At 37.9% G+C, this 15,287-nt stretch overlaps 2 protein-coding genes and 1 pseudogene across 2 annotated transcripts; 2 read left to right on the top strand and 1 right to left on the bottom strand.

The window, feature by feature from the left end:
* LOC18774588 (lon protease homolog 1, mitochondrial) lies at positions 1,522-8,501 on the bottom strand. The gene is made up of 20 exons (XM_007204899.2): positions 8,032-8,501; positions 7,830-7,895; positions 7,466-7,657; positions 7,294-7,359; positions 7,094-7,135; positions 6,861-6,983; positions 6,609-6,707; positions 6,449-6,514; positions 6,280-6,366; positions 6,077-6,116; positions 5,460-5,631; positions 4,982-5,106; positions 4,655-4,785; positions 4,462-4,566; positions 4,195-4,308; positions 3,767-3,934; positions 3,585-3,686; positions 3,173-3,457; positions 2,219-2,737; positions 1,522-2,066 (listed from the first exon to the last, which is right to left on the bottom strand). Exons 1-20 carry the CDS (start codon positions 8,335-8,337, stop codon positions 1,881-1,883), a joined length of 2,994 nt encoding a protein of 997 aa, XP_007204961.1. The 5' UTR covers positions 8,338-8,501; the 3' UTR covers positions 1,522-1,880.
* Positions 8,639-9,950, top strand: LOC109949756 (annotated as a pseudogene).
* Positions 10,722-12,582, top strand: LOC18773819. The gene is made up of 2 exons (XM_007205722.2): positions 10,722-11,064; positions 11,721-12,582. The coding sequence occupies exons 1-2, from the start codon at positions 10,995-10,997 to the stop codon at positions 12,392-12,394; spliced, it is 744 nt and encodes a 247-aa protein (XP_007205784.1). The 5' UTR covers positions 10,722-10,994; the 3' UTR covers positions 12,395-12,582.

Genomic DNA, 15,287 nt, shown 5'->3' with positions numbered 1-15,287 from the left:
GTGGTGGGTTTGTGTTGGGGTGGTCCGGAGGGCTGGATCTCCCAAGTAGGTAGAGCTTGAGCTTTGGTTATGATTATTAGCAATGATTTTCAAAACGGGGGGCTGGATCTCCCAAGTAGGTTAAGTTTGAGCTTTGGTTATGATTATCGGCAATGATTTTCAGGTTTTGGTTTTGATCATGCAATTAAAATGTCTTATCCACATCACTTTTTTGGATTATGTGCAGCCCCAGCTGATTAATAGTATGGGCACGCGTGATGACACATCAAGGGAAATGTAATCTTTCATGACATCATGATTGCGATTAATGTTTGTTTTGTTTGTTTGTAAACGATAACAAAGTGTCAAAGATACTAATTAGTGTATGTAAGATCACTTTAGTGGACGTGAGAATCCAATATCCTTACAATATTAGCAAGCACAAGAAAATCTGTAACCAATAATTTGCAAAATAGTGTTTGGTTATCATATAATTTGAGAAATTGTAAGATACCATCGGAATACACAACTAAATAATATTATATTATGTGTTGAGCATGCTTTTCCTGAAGTAAATTGTGTGGCTGACCGCCTAGCTCACTATGCTCTATCGTCCCCTGCACCTGATGCTGAAGTCGAATGGTGAGATTCTCCCTTTATTTGGCTCTCTGATACTCTTATTCAGAATTTTGCTTGAGTTGTGAGTTGATGTATTATTGGCATGCGTGATACTCTTTTTTACTCTGAGATTTTATCCCTTTGGGTTTTCTTCGGGAAAGTTTTAACGAGGCCACACTTAATATGCCCTACTATGTGTAAGCCTCTTTCTAATTGAATACAATTTGATCGCTTTCTTTAAAAAATTATTATTAAGATTAACAATATAATAACCTAACACATCAGACAGTTTGACAGAAAGATTTATGATAGACTATGTTGTTTAGGTTGGATTGATACTTGATACAAAAGACATGCATCCAATCCAAATACTAAACTAAAATCTTATAGATGACATAGGTGGCAAAGTCCAAATCTTGATGATGGGTTTTGATTGGAGGGCAAAAAGATGAGGGAAACGAGGGAAAGAGAGAGAGAAGGGACACCACCACAACAAGAACAAAGAAAAAAATATATAAAGTACTCCTGGTGACAAAGATTGCAGAGAGGTCTAGTCTTAATCTCCAAAATCACACTCACCGGAGAAAAAAAAAAGAGAAGGCTTTTCTTTTTTTCTCCAAAACAGTTGACGAGTACTCAAGGATGTCACCGACCCACTCTCTCTAAATAACTGTCCAATGAGAAAGACACACTTCTTTCTGAACCCAACCCAAGTGTCAATGACAACAAAATCAAAGATCCCTATGCAGACAAAAAAAAAAAAATGGCCTTGTCAAGTTGGCACTCAGCATAGCATGACACACTCGTATCTTAGATTAAAAAAATTCATTAAATATGCAATCAAATCATAAACACACACAACAACAACCAATCTCAAAGTGTTTTTTTGGGTTCATCCATATCCATCCCCCCAAAAGAAGTATAAGAGCTTTAACTTCCATATTTATTTAGTAGCAGACCAATTCAAAAACCTTTTTCTATCTCATGAGGTTCACATTCAGATTGTCAAATATTCAGCTGAAGAATAATGTTAAGTTTGTTACAAAATGGGGCAAATGGGTGCTTCAATTTTACAAGAATAGTAGGATAATTATAAGTGAAATAAATGTATAACAAAAAATTGTGCAGCACCTCATTCAGTTGGTTTATCTCAGCTGTAATTTGGCTTGGGTCTGTTTCGAGGAATATGGGCATGGCCCTGCCTGTGGGGTCACAGGCAAACACTCAACCGCATTTGTATGGCAATTGAAAGCTCCATCTTGGGAGTTAGTGGGGAAGAGGGCTTATTTTAATTTGCTCTGGTCATCACTGAAAGCCAAATCGAAAATCTGATTGTAGTCATCTACAAAGTGAACATCAAGACCTTCTTTTACATTAGGGGCGAGTTCATCAAAATCCTTCCTGTTGGCTGCAGGAAATATGATGGTCCTCACTTCACCCCTCCTTGCCGCTATCGTTTTCTCCTTAACCTGCATTGTTTGCAAAAATGAACTTTCTATGAGTTCGAGATGCACTACAGTATACTCAGCATATCATCAAACCTGATGAAATTTCCTAAATAAAGAACATAGAAGAAAACAAGTAACTTAAATCGGACAAGTTATAGAATCATTTAACGTACCCCGCCAATAGGAAGGATCCTCCCAGTTAGTGTTACTTCCCCTGTCATTGCCAAATCCTTCTTGACAGGCTTCTTCATGGCAAGGGACAGCATGGATGTGATCATGGTACAACCAGCACTAGGTCCATCCTTTGGTGTGGCACCTGCAGGAACATGGAGATGAAGCTTGGAATTGGCAAAGAAAGGATTGTCTGGCTCTTTATTGAGCAATATCGCTCTCGCAACAGTGTGAGCAATTTGGGTACTTTCTTTCATAACATCCCCAAGTTGACCAGTTACATTAAGGCTTCCTTTCCCCTCTCCTTCCTCAACCTGAGTGGTCTCTATATACAGGGTGGAACCACCCATGGCAGTCCAAGCGAGACCCATTACAACTCCAACTGGAGTCTGATCGTAGAGGCGTTCAGCATGGAAAACAGGTTTGCCAACAAAATCAGCCACGTTTGATTCATCAACCAAGACTTTGTCAACTGTTTTTGTCGTTTCATTTTCCTGAATTTTGTCAGTTTTCTTTGCATCCTGTATAGACAAATACAACCATTAAATCCTTCAGTTGGTGAGCAAATAAATTCAGAGAGCTAAAAAACAGACAGAACTGAAATACTGAATTGAAAGAGTCATTAGACAAAAGATAAGCACCATAAAAAGGTAGTTTAACAAGCTTCCTTAACATAAGGTAGAACTGGCACATCCCATGATAGGCATATTTTTATTTAACAAAACCTTTAATTTACAAAATGAAGAGTCTTTACAAAAATTATAACATTTCTTTTTTCATTTTAAATTAGGTAAATACAAAAAAACTCTTCTTAAACTCTCAGGATTGAGGTCCATAAGGATTGCAAAATCTTGTATGAAGTAAAACAATTCTTAAGGTCGCACTCAAGTTGACACATTTGTCATAAAGATTGCGTAGTAACCCATTACCCAATAACTTTATAAACTATTAGATACCTTGGAATCCATAGGTTCATCAGTATCTGCAACCTGAACTTCACCAACTGCAGGTTCAACTGGGAGATCCGTCTCTAATGATTCACTTGCAGTCTGGCTCTCACTAGCAACCACATTTTGATCTAGTTTATCAACATCTTCTACCTTGGCTTCATCAGTCTCTGCAACCTGAGCTTCAACAACGGCAGATTCATTTGGGCCATCAATCTGACTTGTGGGAGACTCTATTTGGTGAGCAACTTCAGGTTCATCTGACACTCCTTGTCTAACAAGTTGCAGGGCTATCTGCCAGGCCATAAAAGATAGGTTAAACCATGTCATTGTTCAAGGAAGTAATGCATATCATTGTTCAATAAGGTCATAAGGTTTGCCAAGCAGTAGCTCCCTCTGAATCTAGACATCGGTGACAAACCTTGCGGTAGATCTTTTCTATGTGCTTTTGGAGGTTCCTAACACCTGCTTCTCGGCAATAATTTTCTATGAGAGCAAGAAGAGCTGCGTTGGTCACTTCAACCTGAAACAGATTAAGCATAATTTAAGTTAGTACAAATACAACATACAAATACACACACACTCACTGACAGATATCAGTACCTGTTCAGGTTTGATGCCACATGCTTCACGTGTGGTCTTCTCCAAAAAGTCTCTAGCAATGTGCATTTTTTCATCAGTAATATACCCAGCAATGGAGATGACCTCCATTCTATCCAAGAGAGGATTTGGTATCATCTCCACAACATTTGCTGTACAAACAAACAGAACCTGCAACACGAATTTTAAAGCATGAACAGAAGGAAGAAAGAGAAACCATGCCACAACTTTCATGTGTCCCAATGTGAGTACCAAGTTGAAGATGATATAACAAAATTGGACACCTAAAGCATTCCCTTTCTTTTCCATCTTCAAAAGATTTTAATAATACCTAACCCTCACGCACATGTATCAGACGGCTTGGAAATGGCAATTATACTACTGGAAAAAGGAGAACATCAAATGACTTAAAATCACTAAACAAAACTAACCTTTGACAGGTCAATTGGAACATCAAGATAATGGTCTAAAAAATTAGCATTTTGCTCCGGATCAAGAAGCTCCAACAAAGCACTTGCTGGATCACCAGCATGTCCCCTTCCCAACTGCCACAAAACAAGGCAAAGTTCAACATTATGAAACTTGAAGCATTTTTTGTTTATGTGAATACGCCCTTTACAAACTAAACTACGAAAAGAGTCCTACAATATAATGTCTCTCAGGGACAATATGAAGCAAGCCCACCAGCCATTTATTACCTTGTCAATCTCATCGATCAGAACTAAGGGGTTAGCTGTTCCCACATTTTTTAGGCATTGTACCATCTTTCCTGGCATAGCACCAATGTAGGTCCGACGATGCCCCTGGATATTTTGAAAGTTATTTTATAAGAAATAGCTCACAACGTGCATCTGTTTATCAATATTTTAGTGCACAGAGCTTGCTAAATACCTTTATTTCAGCAACATCAGATAACCCTCCTACAGAGAATCGGTAGAACTTACGGTTCAAGGCCCGTGCAATTGAACGGCCAATGCTGGTTTTGCCCACTCCAGGTGGGCCAGAGAGACAAATGATTTTTCCTGTGATAAATAAGCGGAACATCAATAATCCACACTACTGTCATGGAAACTAGCACAGCTTTGCAGCATTTCTTACAACCTCAGAAATAAATATAAAATCAGAGCTAAAATTAGTCTATGAGAAACAGGATAGACAATGCAACGAGGTAGTGCCCATAAATTACGGTAGACAATTGTGAATGAAAACTATATCAACCTTGTGAGATTCCTCTAAGTTTCCCGACGGCAATAAACTCCAATATCCTTTCCTTTACATCAGATAACCCATAGTGATCTTCATCAAGAATCTTTTGAGCCCGAAGAACATCAAAGTTCTCATCACTGCATTTGGGATTTAGATACAATAAGGGAACACTGCTTTAATTAAATAACAGAATAATGTTTAAATATTAAATAAATAAAAAAGAAGTAAGAACATAGTAACTCAAATAACATTTCTTTTATAGTTGCCTACTAAAAATATATCTTTTATAGTTTCCTTTTAAAAGCTTCTCACACTAGTACCCACTGCCACATTTTAGATTTATTTAAACAAATACTCATTACAGATATTCCTATTAAGTGTGGCAATGGTGTTAAATTAATGATAATTATTAAAATCTCTCAGCATTCTAGCCACATATATGATATAGATCCCTCCAGTTTGAATTACTATATTGAGGTAGCACAAAAACCTGTAATTTCCCCAGGGAATGGAAGTCAACCAATCTAAGTAATTACGCGTCACATTAAATTCACTCGAACTGGCCTCCAACAGCTGCAGTTTTGTGAGTTCTTCTTCTATAACTTGCAAAACATGAGGTGGGCATTTTTCCCTGTTTGGTTCAAGTCTCTCCCTGAACTTTGCTGCACCACATGATCAGAAAAATAATGCAACAGTTACCTTTAGGTATACACAATCAATCAATATTTAGAATAATTTATAAATGTTTCTCACATACATGCATACACAGATTAAAACTGAGGATGAGAAAACACCAACAGCATACAACAATGATGTGCACATGGTTACAAAACTTAATGTTAGACAAAGTCATTCTCAGTCCTTAATTGTATGCACCATATGATCAGACCATGCACTATGTCTACATTATTTTGTCCTACCAAACATCCATTACAATACAAGGGGGTCCTAACATATAGTCTTATTTGATTAGATATATGGTCAAGTAACAAGCCTTCGACTTTTGAAAAGCCAGGGACAACAATAATACATATATAGCATGCATGCATACATACACAGATACAATATCTAGGTTTGTGAGAGGGATAATTTTTTCTTTTAACTAACCAGAAAGTGTTGTTTTGTCGTCTGCTTCCAATCCCAGTTCCTGCATCATGTAAAGCCAAGTAAGTTCCAACAAGCCAAAAGGGCGAGATAAAGAAATTGATACAAAACCCACCACAAAGAGAACAGATCATTGATAAATTATCAGACACTGTCATTGAGGGTATGGCATAGAAAATATGTCCGATGATGGTGAAGACAAATACCTTCTTTATGGCTTTAAGCTGCTCATTCAACAAGTAGCGGCGCTGTTCACCACTTATCTTCTCTTCAATTGCTTTTGCAATAGATTCCTAAGTATGAAAAGAAAGGAGGAATTAACAAAAGAGAATCAAAATACTGTGGAGAAACAAGTGGCATATTGGGATGACATACCTGAATCTTGCTGATTTCTATCTCTTTCTTCACTAGTTCCAGTGTGAGCTTTAAACGTTTATAAACCTGACCGAAAATTGCAGAGTTAAGCGTTCTCGATATAATACGATTGAATATAAAGCTTTATCAGCCATCCGAGTTAAGATTAACCAATGCTTACATCTAGCTCTTCAAGCACTTGCTGGCATTGCAACTTGTTTGCACCAGATATAGCAGCTCCAAAATCTGCTAACCTTGGAAAATTAAAATCACCTATATGCTGCACAAATTTAAATAAAAAGAGGGAAAAACCAAGATGAGAGGGCAAAACGATTTCACATTTGTTGCGAGCAAAGAAATGTGTCTTGAAGCAAATGAGCATGCAAGAACAAAGATGCCATAAAATTCAAATATCGTGAGAAGCTGAGCAAACCTGAGTGTATGTTTGAACATGATCTCTCCAAAGGGAACTAGTCTTCAGAACATCTCTTAAAGTAGATATAACCTCAAATGATGTTGCTTTTATTACATCATCATCCTTGTTATAGGGTTTGTCCTGCAATGTAACGTGTAAGCCCATAAGAAAAAGGGAAATAAAAATATACTTTATATGTGAAAACTCCAAAGATTAATAATTGAATTGGTAAAATGAAACAAAATGTGGACCTTGAGATGATCAACTTTTACAGTCAGAGGATCCTCATCAACCTGTAGACAAGCCATAAGTTTTCTTAGTTTAACTAACTTTATCTCAAACAAATACTAATTCATATTATACATGTATGAGGTGATGAGGCAAAAAGATGCTAAATATGCCTTTAAAAGCATTAATCAAAAGTTCACTCTTACTGATTATTTTTCCTCACCATCTCTGTAATTCGAAGTCGCCTATGACCAATAAGAACTACTTGGTCTCCTTGAATGCTTGAAATCTGAAAACAAGTAAAAAAAACTGTTAAAAGCTGAAGGGACATTATGGTTGGTGTCTAGTTAATCCACAGAATTAGGGCTTATAAAACTTAGGGGTAAATGAGACACCTGGGCAAGCGTACCGACTTCATGCAGGCGATTAAATAACTCTTTCCCTTTTAAGTCAGAAATGCTCTTATCAGTTTCAGAACCTGAGACCACACTAGGATCAGTCCCCGGCTCATCCTTGAGAAGAAAAGCACCGGCATATGGAGCTTGCCGTTTTCGGCTTTCCTGTAAAGCTGCCAACAATTTAGGATCCTACATGAAAAGCAATACATTAGTTAGTTCAGTAAATCAACATTGTTCTATAACACCTTGCATTAACAGCAATTACAGAATTGACCCAACAACGAAACAAAATATTCCAACACATAGAAGTGTTAAACAAAAGGCCAACTTGATTTTCAATGTATTCAATAATCTCCTGTACCTTCACATAAATTGGCATGTAGAATCCTGGAAAGAGTGGTCTATGCGGCAACGGCAAAGCTAAAACCTGTTCATGGGTAATAGGAAAAAAGCTTGTTAAAGGATAAATAGGAACAAGTAACAATAAGCTTAACATTTTCCTTCATTTTCTGATATCCAAACAGACTACTTTAGCAAAACCAAAAGCACCAAAGCCAACCAACCGTTAGATAATCTTCGGGTCGAGGATTCGTGGGCACAATTGCTGACGAAGACTTAGACTCGGCCTCGCCCTCCGTTCCCGCTTTCTTTGCTTCAACCTCCACCACCTGATCAGACCCGTCGCTCGCGTCCGAGCAAAAAAAGGCTCGACGAGACGAATTAGGCCGTGTCAACCCGGTGAGCGAGCCAAGAACTCGGAGAAATGGCGAGGCGAGCTCGGTGGGCCCGGGACGGAGGCCCAAATTGGGACCCAGGCTGTGCACTCGGGCCTGGAGGCATGATGAGGAAGAAGAGAGAAGCTTCAGCATATGTTAATGGTGAATCGATTGAAACTGTATGAAAAATCGAAAATTGAATTCAGGGTTTGGGTCTTTTTAATGCCCTAGCGGAGCAGTCGTGTGTTCTCTGTTAAAGAAGAACCGCCATTGCTGTAGAACTTAAAAACTGGTTAAACTGCGACGGGTTTTTCTTATGTTGTGTGTCTTAAAGCCCTTCATAAACCCTTGTTTTTTTTCTTTGACGAAATTGCCCCTGCTATGTGGAAGAACTACATAACGGAACCCGAGGCTCATTTGGTGCCAAAAGCCATAATTTTCTCGATAAACTTTCTTAAAACTCTCCCGACAAACAGAGTCGTTGGCTTCTCTGTTCCTCACTTTGCGTCTTCACAAGTTCCACCACACAACCCTACTAGCCAGAGCTCAAAACTTATCTCGAAGGTTCAAACTTTACCGCACTTCTTCGCCAACTGTTTCACTCCTGAGCCAACCAGAGCTAACACTCAGGTACTTCAGCTGGTACCAGAACGATCTCAATGTTGCACACAATCTTGAACTCAGTAAAAATCGCCACCCAAAAAAAAAAAAAAAAAAAAAAACCTCAAAGATCATAGTTTTCTTAGATGGGTTTGTTAGAAACAGTGAGAAGCATTCGGTTTCTTCAAAATTTCACATGCTTTCAATGTGTAGCAAGCACCAGTTTTGTGCAAATTCCATTATAATTTATATGTTGGTGCTGGCATATGTGAAAAGTTAGAAGATTCTTTTGCGTTTTGAAGCATTTCAGAGAGCTGGTGATTCTGGGTCCAAGTTATCAGTTTTGTCTTGTGAGCCTTTGTTGAGTGCTTTGTTGAAGGAAAAGGGTTTTGGGTATGTTGATTGCGTGTATAGAGAGATGATTAGGAGGAGAATTGAGCAAGGAAAAGGACGTTGCCAAAGGCTTTTGGAATTTCACCAAATGTGGTTACTTTTAATACTCTGATTGATGGATATTGCAAATGGATGGGTTGGGAAACATGTACAAAGCTAAAGCCATTTTGAAGGAGATGGTGACAGATACCATTTGCCCGAATGAGATTACTTTTTTTACTGCTTTGATTTTGGGTTCGGTAAATATGAGAATGTAGCAGCAGCTATGAAGGTGTTCAAGGCAATAAGGAAGCAGGGTTTGAAACCCAATGTGATTACGTATAATTACTGATCAATGGGTTATGCTGCAATGGGAAAAGCTTGACGAGGTTTGTGGTTTTCTGGATGAAATGCTTGGCTTGGGAGTCGGGTTTGAAGCAAATGTTGTTACCTACAACGCACTAATAAGTGGTTTTGTAAGAAGATGATGATAAAGAAAGCTAGAGAGTTGCTTGATGACATTAGAAATCAAGACTTGGGGCCCAATGTTATAACATATAATACGCTAATTGATGCACAATTCAATGTCAGAGCGAGGGGTTTCCCCAGACACTTCGACCTTTTAACTGCCGGATTACTGGTTTGTGCAGACAAGGAAACAAGGAAATGGCCATGAAGTTTTAATATGAAATGGAGATAAGGGGCTCCAAAGCTGATCTCATAACATGAGACGCCCAAAAAGTTATTGTGCAAAGTAGGGGAGTCAAGAAAGGCAGCGAGACTCCGAAATGAGATGCTCAAAAAGGGTTTGTTTCCAATACACTTGACATACAATACTCTGATGGATGGCTACTGCAGGGAAGGAAACCTCAGTGCAGCTTTGAATATGAGGGCACAGACGGAGAAAATGGAAGCCAGCACGTGAAGTAACATTTAATGTTATGTGTTGATCAAGGGATATTGCATGAAGGGCAAGCTTGAAGATGTGAATGAGCTTCTTAATGAGATGCTGGAAATAGGGTTGATCCCAAATCGAACTACTTATGAAATTGTAAAAAAGTAAATGATGGAGAAGGGTTTTGTTCCTGATGTAGACGGGCTCCTAACCATTGAAATAAGAAACTGCATTTGGTTTCAGTCTCAGCACAAAGGAAGCAGTTTGTGTCCACATCCAAAGGTGAGATGTGATGAATGCTTGTGTTGGGTGGACTGGAGCAGAAAGCCTAAACCATCACAAAGTTGTGGGACAATAACTTGCAGTCTTTCAACTACTATTATCTCTGTTTCTTATGTCAAGGAAAACAAATAACTACTGAAAATGGTAATTTATCATAGAAAAAACAAAAAAGAAAGAACAAGGAAAAGTTGGATCCTAATCTACCACTAAACTTTTATCAAGTCGCTTGTTTTTCTTAGCTTTTTTTTTTTTTTTTTTTTTTTATAAATTTGTAGTTGTGCTTGTGGCCCTCATTTTACCAAGGAAAAGCAACCTCTCCAAGAAAATAAGTTTTTTTTTTTTTTTTTTTTGAAAGAACCAAGAAAAGAGATTGAGAGAAGGGAAAAAAAGTGTCGTAGGTAGGTAGGAGTATTAATTAGTGAGAGCCAAAACGCAGCGTTTAGGGTAGTCACTCAATGGCTTCCATTCCATGTAAGGCCATAAATGATTAGAAATCTTGAGTCTGACTTTTCATGGTACACACGGCTTTCAGATTCTTCCCTTCGTTTCCCTTCCCTGAGCTCCCTATTATTATCACCTTCTAATCCCATCTCCATTCACCACCCAAAGTTAGGGTTTTTCTTTTTCTTTTTCTTTTTCTTTCCAAAGTGCTTGAAATCCCATGGATTTCCAGAAGAAAAGAATCCAATTAGTGGCCTTCATAGCTGGCATCATCGTTCTCAGTATCACAGGTACATACATATACATAATGTTTGCTGTTATTGCCATTTTTTTTTACAGAATTCGAAAGTTGAAGTTTTTGGAAATGATAATTCTTAATTGAATATGTAAAAGATCTGTCCTTTTTAAAATTTTATTGGCTCTTAAATCTTCCCATTTGGTTGCAAGCAAAATGCAAGGAATTTAAACCAAAATCCCGAATTTGAAGAACCTATAGATCATTTGATCAAGCGAAGTCCATCGCGCGCTGAAAGAGTGCAGCTTGGATCTTTATCATAATGCTATAGTTATTATCTTTGAATCCATGATATTGTTCTGAAATGAATCTGTTGAAGGGGGTGGGGCAGTTGATTTGTCTTATAGACCTGAGCTGATAGCTTGAAAGATAAATCACTATTTTCATGTTAATGTTCTGTTATTGTTGTAATATTGCATGCATTCCGGTCGAATGGAGTTATAAATATAATGTTTCTGTGCCCAATATTTTACAGAAGTTTTTGTTTACAGTCTGAGATTTGTACCCATGATCGATTTTTTGAAGCATTTTGTGATTTGCTAACATATGCAATGCAATATTCAATTTTTAGTCTTTTTTGTAGAGAAAATTTGTATCCATTACTAATTTAGAATAAATTTTGATCTTTTGATCTTATTTTTTTCTCCATAGCTGAAAAATGTCGGCAGTTGGTTGGGGAAAAATATGCATCTCGGAGTGGACAGTTTACATTCTTGAACTGCTTTGATATGAGTTCTGGAACACTAGCTTGTTCTGTGAAAGAGGGAGTGAAGCTCTATGTTAACAACATCAGAGCTTCCCATGTTGAGAGAATAAGGTATAAAGCACTTGAAAGTGCATTGGCTGATGCATTGTCACAGGGGATACCTGCTAAAGATGCAGCCAAACAAGCACAGAAAGCAGGAGCAAAGGCCGCGAAACTGGCAACTCGGCAAGCCAAGCGGATAATAGGTCCTATTATCTCTTCTGGATGGGACTTTTCTGAAGCTATATATTATGGTGGTGCAGTAACAGAAGGGACTGTTAGGGGCACTGGCACCTTGTTTGGCACCTATGCTGGAGGCTTTCTAGGAGAGCAAAGGCTTGGGAGATTTGGTTATCTTGTCGGAAGTCAATTGGGCAGTTGGGTAGGAGGTAGAATTGGATTGATGGTCTATGATGTGATTAATGGAGTCAATTACTTGCTCCAGTTTGGTCTTCCCGAAAATAGTGAAGTTCGTGAAACTTCAGCTTATGAAAGTTCTGAAGGTTCTGAAGCTGAAGCCTTTGAAGCTTCCAATACCTATGAGAGCTCTGAAACATATGAGCATTCTGAACTGAGGTGAACGAATTAGGTTCATTCCTTTGTTTCTTTTACTCAAAATTTATTCTGTAGATGCCATATAAGAACTTAGTTTCAGCGACTCATTCAAATTTGTGTATAATTTTAAAGATGGTGTCTCCATACAGTTGCATGCATCATTCTTAAACTGGAGTTTTCTTTCAAACATCTATAAACGCCACTTTGCTCTCTCTTCCTTGCATTTTATCTTTAGTTTATTCTGGATGTTCAGGAAAAGGGGAGGGGGTTGTAATTGTTGTCATCTTTTGGATCATGTTCCTTTGAAACAGTTGATGAACACAATATACTGACATTGATATTGTGCAGACTTCATGGTAATTTCTTTTTAAAGATCTAATTTTTCAAGGAAAGTCACGGCGTGGGTTGCTACAATGTTGTAGTCTTCTGTTGTCAAATGGTTATGCTGGCCAAATGACTTATAGGGAGTGCAATATTAGCTGATAGGCTTCATGATCATTACTAACATAAGTTAACGGTATGCCATATCTAGCTAAATTTGGGCAATGGATTTTCAATTGATATTATTTTAGTGAACAAGATCCAAATGCATGGTTTCCTTTACATTGCGTTCTGAGATTACTCAAACAGAGGTTGATTTTGAAGTTCTGAAATAGAGCGCAACCCAACTCTTGGGTCTAGGCTTCAACATTTATCAACTTATCCTTTAGCTGAGAGTTGGGCAAAAGCCCATAATGTATTTTATGGAAAGCGGATCTCCAAACCCTGAGAAGTTCTCACATGGCATCCTTACTATAAAATTTCGCATATAATAGAATAACATTCTTGGCCTGAGATGGGCTAATGTTCATGGGCAGAATTTGAGAAAATATTTGGAAAAAATAAAAATTAAAAAAAAAAAATTAGCTCTATAGTATCGTTTTTATTATTATTATTTTATATCATGAATAGTCTAAACTTCTATAAACAGTGAGGTAAATTCAAACTTGGGTGCAAGCAAGTGGACTCAATGTCTCTTAATGTTTACCCTATTTCTCCGAAAGGTATTTTTCTGAAAACTTGGAAGACTTGAGTTCTGTCAGAGTAACCCAATTTCTCTGAAAGGTGAACACCAATTTGCAGAATTAGGGAAATGGATTAAAGAAAATGGAAATGGATGCAAAAGCTAGGGGATGACTGACAATCTTCTGGTCATTAAAATGGGACAAGGTTTTCATTTTCGACACGGAATTAGATTTGAAAGGTATTTGTGAATTTGTGAGGCCATGGTGAGTAGGGGTGGGCATCAATCCGGCCGATCCGGTCAATCCGGCCGAACCGATTATATTGGATTGATTTGGTTTGGTTTTGACCAAAGAAAAAGTCAACATTTTGAAAAACCGAACCGAACCGGTTTTGTTTGGTTCAGCTGTGGTTTGAGAGTTTTAAAAACTGTCCTAAACCGAACCGGACCGATTATAAATCAATTTATTATTTATTTAATTTAGTTTACATGTGGCAAGGTTTGAGTGGTTATTTAAGAGTGTACCATGTACCCTGCAACACTTGATTGGACTCCAAAACTACAACTCACGGACACATCTAAGTTATCTAACCATTCTCTCTCCCTCAGAAGAGCCTCTCTCCTATCTCCCTTCCTTCGTCTCTTAACCCTAGCCGCAACTCCCTCTCATTATTTCTCCATCTCTCTCTGCTACCTCTCCCTCTCTCTTTGTCTCTCTGCTACATCTCCCTCTCCCTCTCCCTCGACGCTAACTCAAGCCAACATGATTCGAACTCGGCGAAACCCACCCATTTGTCCTCAGCGAAATCCATCTCTACAAAATCCAAGTTCCATCATCGACCACCAGGTTATGCAAAGATTGATTATGAGAATATTGTTGGTGGTGGATCGTCATCATCAGCTGGGTTTGTAAAATATGCTAATTCTGTCTACTACTTTATTTTTTGTATTGTCTCCAATAACTGGTTATATATAAAAAGTTAGAGAGTTGAAAAATAAAATGGTATTTTCTATGAGGCCTAATTTTTCATTTTTATGGTTTTAAAATATGCTAATCTATTTTATTGTACAAAAAGACTGTAGCATACCTTACTTTGATTTAGTTTTGTTCATAGAATAATGTATATAAAATGTTGCTTATGTGATATTAATGCTTGATGTCTGTTCACAAGAGAGAAGATCAAATGTTGTGAACAACATAAGAGACATGCGTGGGGAGGAAACCAACAGAGGAATCTCATGCCTCCTTAGTGTTTTTAATACCACACAAAAGCTGGTGCAGCACTTGGGAAGATACAAGTGTGGAGAATTGCCACCAAACCACCGGTCCTATTTTTTTCTTGTAATAACTATATAATTAAGCACAATAAGATTGTATTTCTTTGAGAATCATGTTCTCTAATAATTATTATTGCTTGCAGCTTCTTTTCTTTGTATGTTTTTTCTTTACCTCTTGTATGATTAGTGAATGTTTTATGCGTTTGATATTAGGGAACTTGAGAATGAACATGTTTGGTGACACAGAGAAAATGATGTTTTCTTTTATGCTAAACCGGCCGAATCAAATCGTACCGAACCGGATATGAATGGTTTAGTTTGGTTGGATTTTCATTTTAATTTTAGCTCAAACCGAATCACATCAAACCGTAAAAGTTTAATAGATTCAGCTGTGCTTTAAGGGTGAAACTGGATCAAATCGAACCGTGCCCACCCCTAATGGTGAGGAAAGAGGATGACTATCAAATAAAAGAATAGGGCCATCGCTCTCGGGGCCAGTGCATGGCACATGGAGTCGTGTGGTTTACACACACCCATAATCCATTTGCTCAAATGGCCACAGTGATTGATTTTGACTTCATCTTAGCCAACCAACATGCGATGACCCTATCTTTGATTTTGATACTTCTATTCTATT

The sequence above is a fragment of the Prunus persica genome, chromosome G6 (assembly GCF_000346465.2).
Source record: "Prunus persica cultivar Lovell chromosome G6, Prunus_persica_NCBIv2, whole genome shotgun sequence".
Lineage (NCBI taxonomy): Eukaryota > Viridiplantae > Streptophyta > Magnoliopsida > Rosales > Rosaceae > Prunus > Prunus persica.
The sequence above is the reverse complement of the archived record's forward strand: the minus strand, read 5'-3'. Positions and strand labels throughout refer to the sequence as shown.